This window comes from Camelina sativa, chromosome 19 (assembly GCF_030686135.1).
Source record: "Camelina sativa cultivar CO46 ecotype springtype chromosome 19, ASM3068613v1".
Classification (NCBI taxonomy): domain Eukaryota; kingdom Viridiplantae; phylum Streptophyta; class Magnoliopsida; order Brassicales; family Brassicaceae; genus Camelina; species Camelina sativa.
In genome coordinates this window covers 5,349,931-5,362,672 of record NC_141898.1, presented here as the reverse complement: position 1 = coordinate 5,362,672, position 12,742 = coordinate 5,349,931, and the positions used below count along the sequence as shown (strand labels likewise).

At 36.9% G+C, this 12,742-nt stretch overlaps 2 protein-coding genes and 1 pseudogene across 13 annotated transcripts; 2 read left to right on the top strand and 1 right to left on the bottom strand.

Annotated features, from left to right (window-relative positions):
• Nucleotides 1–473: 473 nt before the first annotated feature.
• On the top strand, nucleotides 474–2,452 carry LOC104764965 (DNA-3-methyladenine glycosylase). Of its 2 annotated transcripts, XM_010488585.3 has the most exons (6): nucleotides 474–956; nucleotides 1,148–1,219; nucleotides 1,304–1,427; nucleotides 1,683–1,753; nucleotides 1,964–2,021; nucleotides 2,102–2,452. In XM_010488585.3, the coding sequence occupies exons 1-6, from the start codon at nucleotides 669–671 to the stop codon at nucleotides 2,269–2,271; spliced, it is 783 nt and encodes a 260-aa protein (XP_010486887.1). In that variant the 5' UTR covers nucleotides 474–668; the 3' UTR covers nucleotides 2,272–2,452. The 2 variants fall into 2 exon arrangements, with proteins under 2 accessions (XP_010486887.1, XP_087358895.1); XM_087502769.1 differs by lacking the exon at nucleotides 2,102–2,452 and having other exon boundaries at nucleotides 522–956; nucleotides 1,964–2,026.
• Nucleotides 2,453–2,600: 148 nt separating this feature from the next.
• LOC104764963 (uncharacterized) lies at nucleotides 2,601–3,351 on the top strand (annotated as a pseudogene). Its single transcript, XR_015591447.1, has one exon. The product of XR_015591447.1 is annotated as an uncharacterized LOC104764963 (transcript).
• LOC104764964 (kinesin-like protein KIN-7K, chloroplastic) lies at nucleotides 3,330–12,689 on the bottom strand. Of its 10 annotated transcripts, none has more exons than XM_087502754.1 (25): nucleotides 12,175–12,308; nucleotides 11,869–11,880; nucleotides 11,054–11,329; nucleotides 10,870–10,967; nucleotides 10,553–10,642; nucleotides 10,223–10,275; nucleotides 9,543–9,608; nucleotides 9,410–9,463; nucleotides 9,225–9,284; nucleotides 8,725–8,803; nucleotides 8,397–8,464; nucleotides 7,974–8,036; nucleotides 7,769–7,873; nucleotides 7,334–7,438; nucleotides 7,074–7,181; nucleotides 6,848–6,994; nucleotides 5,993–6,175; nucleotides 5,684–5,839; nucleotides 5,198–5,401; nucleotides 4,980–5,120; nucleotides 4,769–4,894; nucleotides 4,629–4,679; nucleotides 4,364–4,411; nucleotides 4,172–4,249; nucleotides 3,330–4,047 (listed from the first exon to the last, which is right to left on the bottom strand). In XM_087502754.1, the coding sequence occupies exons 3-25, from the start codon at nucleotides 11,299–11,301 to the stop codon at nucleotides 3,472–3,474; spliced, it is 2,907 nt and encodes a 968-aa protein (XP_087358880.1). In that variant the 5' UTR covers nucleotides 11,302–11,329; nucleotides 11,869–11,880; nucleotides 12,175–12,308; the 3' UTR covers nucleotides 3,330–3,471. The 10 variants fall into 10 exon arrangements, with proteins under 10 accessions (XP_087358880.1, XP_087358884.1, XP_087358882.1 ...); XM_087502758.1 differs by having other exon boundaries at nucleotides 6,914–6,994; XM_087502756.1 differs by lacking the exons at nucleotides 11,869–11,880; nucleotides 12,175–12,308 and adding an exon at nucleotides 12,450–12,689.
• Nucleotides 12,690–12,742: the final 53 nt, after the last annotated feature.

The following is a 12,742-nucleotide window of genomic DNA, read 5'->3' as shown; positions in this document are numbered from 1 at the left end:
ACACTCTTCAAGATCAATAATCGTTGCCAATTGAATCAATTGACCAATTGATTTACAGATGAAAAGAAGAGAAGAAACAAGAGACGAGATTTACCAATGAAAGTGATTCGGGAAAGAAAGAAAAGAGGAAGAAGAAGATAGAAACGACGTCGTTTTAGCCAAAACAAGCCCTTTCTTTTGTTTTTCAAAACGACGTTGTTTCTTACGTGGCTTCCACGTAAGCAACAGTTAACGGACTCTTAACACCGTTACGGCTTGTGTATGATTCAATACAGTTTTACAAGTTAGTGTCGTAAATTTGAATATTATTGAACATAATGTATGGATTTGCTCAATGTCAAAGTTGGGATAGGAATTCAACATACCCTCTTAGCTGGGATATGAAAATACAGATTTTCCGGTGCAATTCCGCTAGGATAAGCAAACAATATGACATTGGTGCCAAATGAATAACCATAAGTCTTGGTCTTAAAAAAAAAAACTAACAACCATGAGTGAGTTTATTTGATATGTCTATCAGTCTATGACAAAGTTGGCACCAGCCTCTTTGGAAAGATCTATTATCTAGATTGTTTCGGACAGCATAAACATCATCACCCGCCAAATATAATCAACGATTAAAGGTCAACGTTCGCACTTTGTAAAAAGTCAAAGCCTTTTCGGTTGTAATGAAAACGCCGACTCGTCGATCGAAGAAGCGGGTTGATGAGGAATCGGGAGGGCCCAATGTTACAAACCCCCGAGTAGCAGTAGTCCTACGGACACGAAAGACAAAAAACTGTTCCAAGAGTCGAGCCGTTCGGGTCAAACCCGAAGACCCAAAGTCCCCCACCACCTCCGACTCCGAGATGAAGCTAATGCCTCCTGAGTTCTTTCAAATCGACGCCCTTGATCTTGCGCCACGTTTGCTTGGGAAGTTCCTAAGGAGAGACAACGTCGTGCTGCGAATTACTGAGGTCTGAGACACACACGATTCTGTTTTATATGTTGTTTCCTGATAAAGGATTGAGATTTTTTTTTCTCTGGGATTGTTTGATTCGCTAATTAGATTTACTGCACAAAAAGTTAACTTTTTCATGTAAAATTCCAACAAAAATTGTGAAGGACTACAACACTATGATTGTAATTTGCAACACTATATTGGTAGGTAGAAGCTTATAGACCAAATGATTCAGCTTGCCATGGACGATTTGGGATCACTCAACGGACGGCACCAGTTGTGAGTTTTCTTCATTTTGCTTGTTAGCATTTACTTACATACAAAATGATAACTTGATCTGAAAAATAATGTTTTTATTTTTAGTTTGGACCAGGAGGACATGCTTATGTTTATCTATGTTATGGTCTCCATATGATGCTCAATATTGTTGCTGATAAGGAAGGTGTTGGAGCTGCTGTTTTGATACGGTCTTGTTCTCCTGTTTCCGGTTAGTTGATCTGTTCACATTAAACAGTTTAAAGTTCTGATTCTTGAGCGCTGAAACTTTGCTCGTTTCACTCTTTTTTTTGTTTATGGCCTTAAAGTTGCATCTTTTACTGGTTTTGGATTCATAGAAAGATATCTTTATTATATCTAAGCATGTTTAAACTTAGTTATCAATTGGTTGATTGATACTGTTTTTACATCTAAAACTGGTTTTATCAATCTTTTGTTGGCTTAGAAGGGTGATATGGTGTTGCAGGACTTGAGACCATACAGGAGCGCCGTGGCCTGAAAACTGACAAACCCGTTCTTTTAAATGGACCAGGAAAGGTTTGTCTGACTTCTACAGTTTTAATTTAATAACTTGCATTAGCCCTACAAATCTGCAATGCAGAGATTCGATTACTCTGCAATTCATATGCTCTTCACTAGATAAGAAAAGATGTACAGCAACATTTAGATCTTGATATAAACAATGAGAGTATTCCTAGCAAGTCCTCTAGCATAATCAGCTTTTGTTAATATGTGCTTCTCAAGCAGGTGGGACAAGCGCTTGGACTCTCAACAGAATGGTCTCATCATCCACTTTATTCTCCGGGTTAGTCCATACACCAAATCAGTTAATGAAGTAAGTAGAGTAGACTCTCTCTTAAGAGACTGTTTAATGAATGGACACAGGAGGATTGGAGCTTCTGGATGGAGGAGAAGACGTGGAGAAAATAGTGGTTGGTCCTCGCGTTGGAATAGATTACGCATTGCCTCAACATGTCAATGCCTTGTGGAGATTTGCTATTGCAGACACTCCATGGATTAGTGCTCCTAAGAACACTCTTAAGCCTCCTCTCTAACTTCCAACTCAAAACTTCTTTTTGTTTTGGACCTCTTCATTGTAAATACTAGATATACATCTACATGTAAAGTAATAATAACTCTTTGGTGTTGGTGGTGTAATATTGTTTATACTGCTTTGCCAAAGAGTATGATTTATTGATTTGGGTTTTATTTATCAAAACAAACAATTGGGAAAAATTGGTAAATATGAGAAATAGTTTTACGCTCCCCGAAACTTTCTTTATTTATTCTTTTGCCCTCTTTAAACTTTCTAAAGTTCCAAATCCAATAAGTGAGAGAACAAAAGAGTGTAATCAAATCCAAACTCAAGTTTTAAGGCGCAACAATGGCGACTACGATGCCTCTCTTCGCTTCTTTCAAATACGCCGATAGCTTAACCGTCGTCGGAATCTCATTCTGCACGGCGTTGATCTGTGAAGCAATCTCATGGATCTTAATCTACCGTACCAGCTCCTACAAGTCCTTGAAATACTCGATAGACAAGGCCGCGAAGAAACTCGAGACGATGAAGACTGAGAATCCATCTTCGAAGCTATCTATAAAGAAATCGAAGACGAAGAAGATCGATCGCGTCGAAACCAGCTTGAAGGAATCGAGCCGAGATCTGTCTCTCTTTAAATTCAAATCCGGCGCTGTTGTGGCTTTAGTTCTCTTCGTCGTCTTCGGATTGCTTAATTCACTCTTCGAAGGTAAAGTCGTCGCGAAGCTTCCGTTTCATCCGATCACGATTGTGAAGAAGATGAGTCATAGGGGATTGAAAGGTGATGATCCGACGGATTGTTCAATGGCGTTTCTGTATCTGCTGTGTTCGATTAGTATCAGAACCAATCTGCAGAAGTTTCTAGGGTTTTCTCCGCCGCGAGGATCTGCTGGTGCTGGTGGTTTGTTCCCCATGCCTGATCCCAAGACCAACTGAGATCAATCAATCAGTATGATCGATCATCACTCTCTCCTTTTTGATTTTTTGTTTTTGAACAGTCTGATGAAGAAACAGTTTCAAGTATTTTTTTTCAAATGTTTGGATTCTGATTCGATTTATGGAAGTTAAGCAAAAGAGACGTGAATAGTTCTCTTCATTTGAATCTTCTTTACAAAAGTTATCAACAAACAAAGTCGCAAATACCCAAACGCAAACTCGTGAATCACTGCACAAACATATTCCTACTTACGTTGTTGTCTTCTTTTTTTCTCAAATCTCAAAATGATCGGTCTGTTTGTTCGGTTTGTCGTGTCTCTGATATAGAATCTGAGATTTCAGAATCAGCTCCTTGAGAACTTCTCAACTTAGAAACAAGAACCCACATACTAGCAAGCTCATTCTCCAGATATGCTTCTCTCTGTTTCGTTTCTTCTACTATCCTTTCGAGCTCAGCTTCTCTCTCATCTCTTTCAACAAGTGCAGCTTCATATGATAACTCACGTTCCTTGCTCATCCTCAGTTCTCTCTTCAGCTCCATTGATGAGGTTTCTTGTTCTTGCCTCTTTACAAGACTCTCTCTTCTACCGTTGTTTCTTACATTTGTTGGTGTTCCTGTCTTGTTACGTTGCGCGACTGGGCTCTTTTGTGTTGCCAGCTCAGCTGCTAGTCTCTCGTTTTGATTCATAAGCTTTGCCACTTCTTCGGATAATGCCTTGAGCTCAACTGCAGCTGCTGATGCAAGACCTTTTGCATATGAACTTTCTTCTGCAAGTTTCCTGTTTCGGAGTTCTAATTGCTCCTTTGATTCACTTAGTTCCTTAGCTTTCTGTTTCAGCTCTTCAATCTTAGTTCCCTTTTATGTCAGAGAGCAAATAGAATTTGTTTAAGCATCATGTGGCTTGGCTTATAAGAAGAAGGTTGGTGAAAAGCATAATTTTTTGCAAATAACAATGTGTACGACATGTATAAAGAGAGACCTGTGCTAGTTCCAGGGTATCAGAGAGCTGCTGCTTTAGGTTTGCAACTTCGTCTTGCAAAACTTCACATTCACATGTCTGCAGAAAATACTTCAACGGTTATTGAGTTCTTTTAGACATTATAAACCTAGTCTCAAAGCTTTTTACAAAGACGAATCAAATCGGGGAGATAGTCAAAGACAGTCAACGAACCTTTTGATTGAGTGTTTCTTGAATGATGCGATTATCTGCAGCTTTAACCTGTAAACAAGATGAAGAATCAGAGAAAAAACGTAGAGCGGCTTCATTTTTAGTGTAGTTTGGCGTTTTGGCACTGGTATTATACATAATAGACAGAAGCATCTTAATGAGGGTATGAGGAGACATTATATTGAGCTAAGAGAAATATTATTATCCAGGCGAATAGCAAAACCATCTCTAAGTTCTGTTATTGCGTAAGCAAAAACAAATCGATCACCTGGAGTTCAAAAGATTTCTCATCAAGTTGATCCCTTAGCTCAGCAACTACCTGAAGATAATATAAAATCACTTTAGAAGTGAATGGCAGATGAAAAAGTCAAAAAGGTCACTGCGTAATATTTGACAATGTGAACCTACCTGCATGATATCAGATTTATCCAATGCCTCATATGATGTCATAACAAAATCCAAGATTTGTTTCTCCAACGCTGTAATCTGGTCATTCTTTGCTTTGATGTCGTCATTGAGTACTTTAATTTCCTCCTAAGTAACAACGAGAACCAAGAAGGTGAATATTTGCTAGATTTAAACAACTAGATAGAGATATGAAAAGGGTGATTATTATTACTTCAATCTCTTCATTTTGAGGGGACTTTGCAGCCTCATCTGACAATCGTTTTAAGGAACTTGATTGCAGCGCTGCCTCTTCAGATAAAATCTTTTTCTGTTCCCTCAAGAGATCCAACTCATCGCTCAATTTAATGCTCGTCTGGGAACAAGTGCAAACAAGTCTTGTAAAACAAAGTGCAGGAACCGGAATGAATGATGAAAGTAACTCTTATGTACCTCCGGAATCTCCATTTCATGAGAACTGTCTTCTAAAGCTTCTCTGTCATCCCTAGGATCTGAGAGTTGTTCCATCAAAGGCGAGCCTTCTGAAAGTCTTGATTCTGTGTGCAGATTACTGCCTCCCCCTTGAGGAGTTGATGGTGTGCTATTAGATTTGACCACACTTGACTGGTCACTGGCACTTGAACTGTGATCTCTTTTCTGATAGGAAAAAGTAAGCTTTGATTAAAAAAAGGGGGACAAGAGAGGCACCAAAAAATCAACGAACAAATTGCATCTAAGAGGAAATAAGACCGTAGGATTATTGACTCATTACTTCCATTAGCATTATTCTTTGAAGCACATTCCAGAAATCTCTAGTGAGTGCGTGAATCATTTACAACAGTACAAACCTATAGCGGCCCGATGCAGTTCTGATACGAACAAGAATAACCCACCACAAAATGGACAATGCTATATAAGAAGTTTGAATCATTTGTATACCTTAGGCTTTAACCAGTTTAATAATCCATGCTTCCGGGTCTTCTTTTCTTCTCTATACGGACTATCTCTAGTCTCATTATTTCCCTCCACAGAAACATACAGGTCAAGGTGTTCATCGTCCATCATGTCCCGCCTCTTGTATGGTAGGTAAGCAAGCTGAATATGCATCATCAACCAAGATTAGCCAAAGAAGCTAGTAAACTTGTGTAGTATAATAGATCTGAAGTCCCGCAGATCAAAGTGAACCATCCTCAGAAGGAAACATGGAAGCCACTTTTATTATATTCTAGGATATATCAGTGGTCTTACCTCTTCTTCACCAAATGAATGTCTCCTCCGAGGATTAAAGCGGTGAGGTAATCGAGATGCTTGTGGATTTTTAGTCGACACCAAAATTAGTTTCGTCAACCGTTGGATTCGACTCAAGAGAGCTGCTTTAGCTTCTTCCTCTTCTTCAAGTCTGGATTGTAGCTTGACTTGACCATCTTCTAGCTTTTATCATCACGTTATATAGCAAAGAAAATGACAAAATCAGGTTACAACAAATTATCTCTAATGTTTAATTTTAAACCAAAAGGCAATGACATAGAACGTCTTCACACTGGTCTTATCAAATATATAACTAAAATTATAAATAAATGGACGGAAACAGTGGTCATATTGGTAAAATGTTGCATTATGCGTTCAGAATGACCTCTAGCAAAATTGACCTCTATCCGCTAGTATATTCTTTCTGACAAATTGTTCTCAGAAAACATCAGGGCCGAACAAAATTTTCAATGTGAAATCTTTTTCCAATGAAAAAGGAAAAGCTAGTTGTTTTGTTCACAGTTTACCACAAAAAGAAACATTTTCCAAGATTTTTTTTTTTTTTTCTGTTAAGATATTTCAAGGTAAGGAATATTACAAGCTACATAATTTAGTTTACTTTCAACCGTACTGACATAGTCTTAATCACAAACAGCAAATGCTTAGGGAGGAAAGAAGCTGACGTCAGAAGTGGAACGAGCATGGAAGATAATGCAAAAGCAAATTTCAAGTTTTCAAGATTGGAGCTCTACACAGAAAACCCATCCCTAACTCCACTACAAAAGCCTAGATAAGGATGAATACGACTAAAAAAATCAGGTTTGCCAGGCTAGAAAAAATAAAATCTGAGCATACCTTCTGCTTCAGGAGAATAATATCATCTGCACCAATATCTTTCAACTGAGTAACTGGTACAATTACCTGTTTAAGCTGTTCCAACTCCTCCTTCAGTTGGCGAATCTCGTGTTGGTACTTCTTGATTAATGATTTCTCATCAATTATCTACAATTTTATAGAGTTAGAGACTACATAAGACCTTCAGTGCAAAAATAAGAGCTGATAGAACATATGCGTGGAAAACCTTGTTTTGTTCAGCTTGAATCTCAATATGCTTTGCACGATGAGCAAATTTTAAAGTGTTGTGTGTTTCTTCTGAACTGCTTGATGCAGGAGTCACTGTACAAATGAGCTACCATATCCAGAGAAACATCTAATCAGTAAAGTATACTACTATCAAGATATGTGCATAAAGTTTTCAGGAAATTTTTACCCTGTTGATAAGCATGTAGATTTCATAATTACTGAATCAAGAGGATTGAGAACAGCTCAAACAAGACTTACAGATACTCGGTCATGACCACTCAATGAGGACTGAAGGATCCTGGTTAACTTAGAGTCTCTGTATGGTACATGTGAAGCCCTCACATCCGTAAGCTTTGATATCACCTATAACATCACAACAGAACTATACAAATTCAGCCAACAGAAGAATACTTAAAACATGACAGGATAGAAATTACGAATATAAAACAAGAGTAGAAAACTGTTTAATTGTAAGGTTTGGACAAGAAGAGATCTGAGATACGAGTAGCAAGCAAAATAATGCAGAGGCGGTAAGGTGATTAAAAGTGTTCTTAATACATATATATACAACACGAAAAAACAGTCCTATTATCAAATCTGCTTTAAAGGAATAAGTCAAAGAAGTCCTTGGATTTAACTGAACTTCAAAACCTATTGTTAACTACGTGAAAACTGTGCTAAGAAAAAACTCACAGTCCCTAAAGTCAGCAAACTTTTATTGATATATGATCCTTCCTTGCGTCTTACACCACTCGTTTCAACCTTTGAACTCTCGGAACCTGCCAGATCAACGAGGTTCTGCAGATATGAGAGAAATTATGGGCAGTTAATATCAGAAATTCACCTTTTTAATAACCCATAACCATACATAATATCACTAGATACAAGATGAGCTTACCAGCTGGGAAAGATGTACAGCTTCTCCTTTATTCTTGTCACCTAAGGGACTACTTTCTATCGTCTGCATCCAAATTAGTTTATCATCTTTCCGAAACAGGACAGCTATATGAGTTAATGTGACTAAACTAGAATAAAGGAGAATATAAATTCCTTGAACAAAATGAAATATATGAAAGAACATACTACACAACTTGTGCTGATAAAAAAAAAGGGTATAATTCTTCAGTATTACATGTTTGAGCATTCAGGCGATTATAGGGGGGAAAATTGTCAATTTTACCCTAACAGTAATACAAAATAAACTCGGATTTTGTGTGCATTCATCCACTTCAAAAGTGTAATCATGTGACGAAAAAGAAATGATATAGCAACTTCACAAAGATGCAGTTTTTTCAATATTTTAAAGAGAATATATACATACCAACGTAAATATTGTATGGCTCCGGCTGCTCAGCAAATTAAAATTTGTGGATCCCACATGTCGTTGCTCTGCCATGAGCACAATATGAATCAAATGATAAGAAAACGATGAAGAAAATTTAATAGATCATGAAAAGGTTTAAGAATGAAAGGGATTTACTGGAAACGAGAAAGAGAAGATAACCTTTTAGAACTGCTCTATTATAATAAATAAAAGCAAAACTCACTTTTGAACGTTCAGTATGGCCTCAAGCAAGTCGAGGAGTTGTGCTTGTAAAGTAAACCTATTTCTTTAAATAAAGGAAAAGGTGAATGAAGGCACCACATACCTTCTCCAGCTGCAATAAGAGAAAGCGCATGAGCCGCAGATAAAACAACTTCTTCTTTAATCCCTTCGACAAAGGTTCCCTAGAGTCAATAACAAAGAGAAGCTCAATTGAACAACTTGGAAAAAGATACTTGTAGCAATAGAGATCATGAGAAGCTCATTGTAAAATTCTCAGTTCAAATGGCTATTAAAAGGATCAACGTCAAGTCTACTTGAGTAAGTCATGTGACCCAGAACATCAAAACGAAACGAAGGGCCACATATTAACATTGTAATAGCAGAGTACCCACAAAAATAAAATCTCATAAGAAAAATGGAACCAGTATTTTCAGGTACTAAACGGTTAAACATGGTTTCCTAATAAATTAAAATATGATGCTAAGATTTTGGGATTATATTATGAGCACTGTAATCACAACAAAGATACAAGTCAGTGAGAGCAGCACTACGAATGTTTTCAACAGAAAACTAACAAAGAGAATTTGAAGCTGAAACATATACCTGCTTGTCTTCTCTGATCCTCAAATTTTGTCCTGCTGGATTCAACAAATCATTGACAACCTGAAATAAGGTGAACATTAAGGATAGTAAAATTAAGGAAAAAGAGGCAGAATATTTCTCTACATTACTGCTGAAATTGAATATAGATAACTGAGCAGAGAAGAAAAATACGTAAATAATAGCACCTCATTATATATTTCCATGTAGGAAATACGCAGAAGAAATTCTCGATTAGGAGTCTGTAAGAAAATGAATACAGTATGTGAGGTCGCTGTACTTGGACCAGGGAATATGACAAAACAATATCCTAAAAAGTACCTCTTGGATGATGCTGAAAGCATCTTTCACTGCTAACGGTATAATACCAGGAGATCTCTGGTCACCCTGACATTTGGACCAAAAACATATACCAAATCTATCAGATAAAATGCTACATTGTGGATATCCTAAAGTTAAGTGCTAACAGAAAGGTGAACAGAAATCAAACTGTATTAGGGAATATCATTTTTTTGTGGCAGCATAGGGGAACAGTTCGAATGAATTGTAAAGTGTCTAATGCAGAGAACTCGTAAAATTAATGCAGCCATATGCAAGCCATGTGTAACTAAATTCGTTATAAGAGCCAATAGAGAACCTCTATATAGGAAAAGAATACCAACCTACAGATTGAAACTTTTCTGATGTAATAACAAACTCCACTATCCACTCTATGTGGCTGCTACAGATCGGAACTTTTCTATCGCAAAACTTATTTTTCGTAGAACTTGTAGAAGGATTCTTAAATGTGTCAGTTAAGCTTGTTGAGTTGAAATATAATGATTTTTTGTTTTTGACAAGCAGCTCAGTAATCGAGTCAGAGGCGAAGGGTACAAATATGAGACTTTAACAAAGTATTACATCATTAAAGACACATTGAACTTGTAGGAAGATGTACCAATGATACTTTCTTTAATGTAACAAGCTGAAAAAGTAGAAGTATCCAGATGTAGGGATCTTACGTGCATTGTGTGAGTCTTTCCACTGCTTGTCACTCCATATGCAAAAATGGTCCCTGTAGTTGGATTAACATTAAACACATTAAAGTCAAATTAGCATGAGGATTTTAGCATTCATTAAGTCAAAAATCTAGTCAGATTTTTCAGTTAGTCTTATGAATTAGGATAAGCCTTGTTGACATAGCAGAAATGATCAATACAAAGGACTGGAAAATTGCGTGCTCTTTCAACATAGGATATGGAAAATTGAATGCTCTTCCATAGAGGAGTTAACTCAGAAAATGAATTCTTAATACAAACTAGATTGGCCATTAAAACTGTTTCATTTCATACCATTTATCCCCTCCATAGCCCCATTAACAACATGGTGTGCAGCAATATCATAAACGTTGCGTGTTGTGGTTGTGGGTCCAAAGACACGGTCTGCCAGAAGGAGAATAAATCATTAACAGACAGAAAGATCACTTCAAGAAACCAACATGAAAGATCCAAACATCAAATAAGGAAGAATATCCAATTATATCACTATCTTCATTCTTTAAGATAAAAAGTTGAAATGTTGTACCACATAAGAATATTACTATAGTCCTTAGTTTGTCATTCTTGATTGTGAAAACCCATAAAACTTAATCAAAAATGTTAAGACTAACCATAGGCATAAGCTATTGTTGGATTATGCTCATTTCGCACAATTGTTTCCCCATCTGCATACCATGCGACTTCCTCCCCTTGGCGAATTTCTCTTGGACTACGTCAAGGATAAGATATATCAAATTCACAGAACAAAGATCAACCTGATATTTGCAAGCCTATACAAAATATATCACGAGGAACCTGAGTGGGCGAAAGCGAACTGTCACTGTGACGTTTTCTTTGGAACGCTGAGCACTTTGTGGTAAGGAATCAGGTGAGAAGAACTGCTGCTTGCTCTGAGCAGATGAAGAAGCCGGAGAGCTATGGCCATCAATAGATGTCTCTTGATAAAGCTTCGAAGAAGAGGTTGTTGAAGATGCAGTAGAATCAGCACCCTTCAAATTGCTAGACCCTCCTTTTCTCGACTTTGGTCCTTGTCTAGATGCCATCGTAACTCGAAGTCAAACCTCCAGAACACTGAATGAAGACACGAGTACAAAATCGATCAACAAACCCCAAGAAAAAACAAACAGCAATTGATAATCTTTTCAAGGTTAACGCCTACACAGTTACACATTTGACTGCTTCACCACTTCATGAACTGAACTCCAAACTCAAACTAAAGGGGATTAAGTTTCTCAACCCTTATCCTAGGTGACAACAATATCTCCACCAAAATCCCCAAGAAAACTCATGAATCCGACTAATAGATTGACTGAAAGGATAAAGCAATTTCCGATTTATAAACGAATAAAATGTTCCAAAAAATCTCAAGAAATGAAGAAAATGACCAACCAGGTATAGAAAGCTTTCTTTAATTGTTTCGTCAGCTCTAACAACAACACTAAAAACCATGAAAAAGTGGGCAGTTTCATTTCATTAAGGTTGTCTCTAGCTTTCCATGAAATTAAAAAATTGCCTAAAAGTGAATTGGTCCAATTAGCAGCAGTAAAGCTAAAAAGCAAAGAGACTTAGAAGAAGAAGAAGAAAAGAAAGAAAAAAAAGCCTAAACTTACGCAGTAGGACCCCTGCTTTCCCTCACAGTTCATGCCGAAGCCACCAAAAAAAAAAAAAAAAAAAAAAAGTTGCAATTAAAAAAATTGGGGGAAAGAAAGAGACGAACATAGGGAATCATAATCGCAGAGAAGCTAGAAGAACACCAAATGACCAAATTCAAAAAAAAAGAAAAAGAAACCCCAATCTATCTACTAATGCAAGAGCTGGAACAATTTGAAAAAAAAAAAAAATCGAATTAACAGCGGATTTCACGGAAACCTAACGGCATTTTTACTAAAGAAGACAGAGAGAGAAGAATGAAGTACCTCAAGTGAATGAATCAGAGGAGCATCGCAGCTCAAATTTAGAAAGAAACAAAAAAAAATCCGATATCGTATTGGAAAAAGGCAACGAGAAGAGAGATCTCAAACGGAAAATCAGATTGTTCGATTGTAATAAAGAGGTAGAGAGTTCGCAAAAAAATTGAATTGGCGATTGTGTGGGTTTGGTTTTCTCGTAAACTAAAACACCATAATAAAAAAGGTACAGGTGAGAGAGAAAGCTTTTAGAAGAAAGAGTTATACATACTATCATTACTTACGTTTTTCTCTGTGTACGTATCTGTTTATACGTATTTTTTGCCTTCACGGATACAGTTAGGAAAGAGAGTGACGATTACTTTTTTTTTTCCCCAAGCTAGAGAGAATAAAAGAAGTCTCTAAAATCTTACAAAAGAATAAATTTTATAAATAAATATTTATTTTTTGTAACTTTGACTTTGGCAGTTTGATGGGAAGGATTTTGTTTTTATTTATTACATCCAATTGAGATTCACGAGACTACTACTACTTACTAAATGTTCATATATATTTAATGAAGGGGGTAAAGATGTGT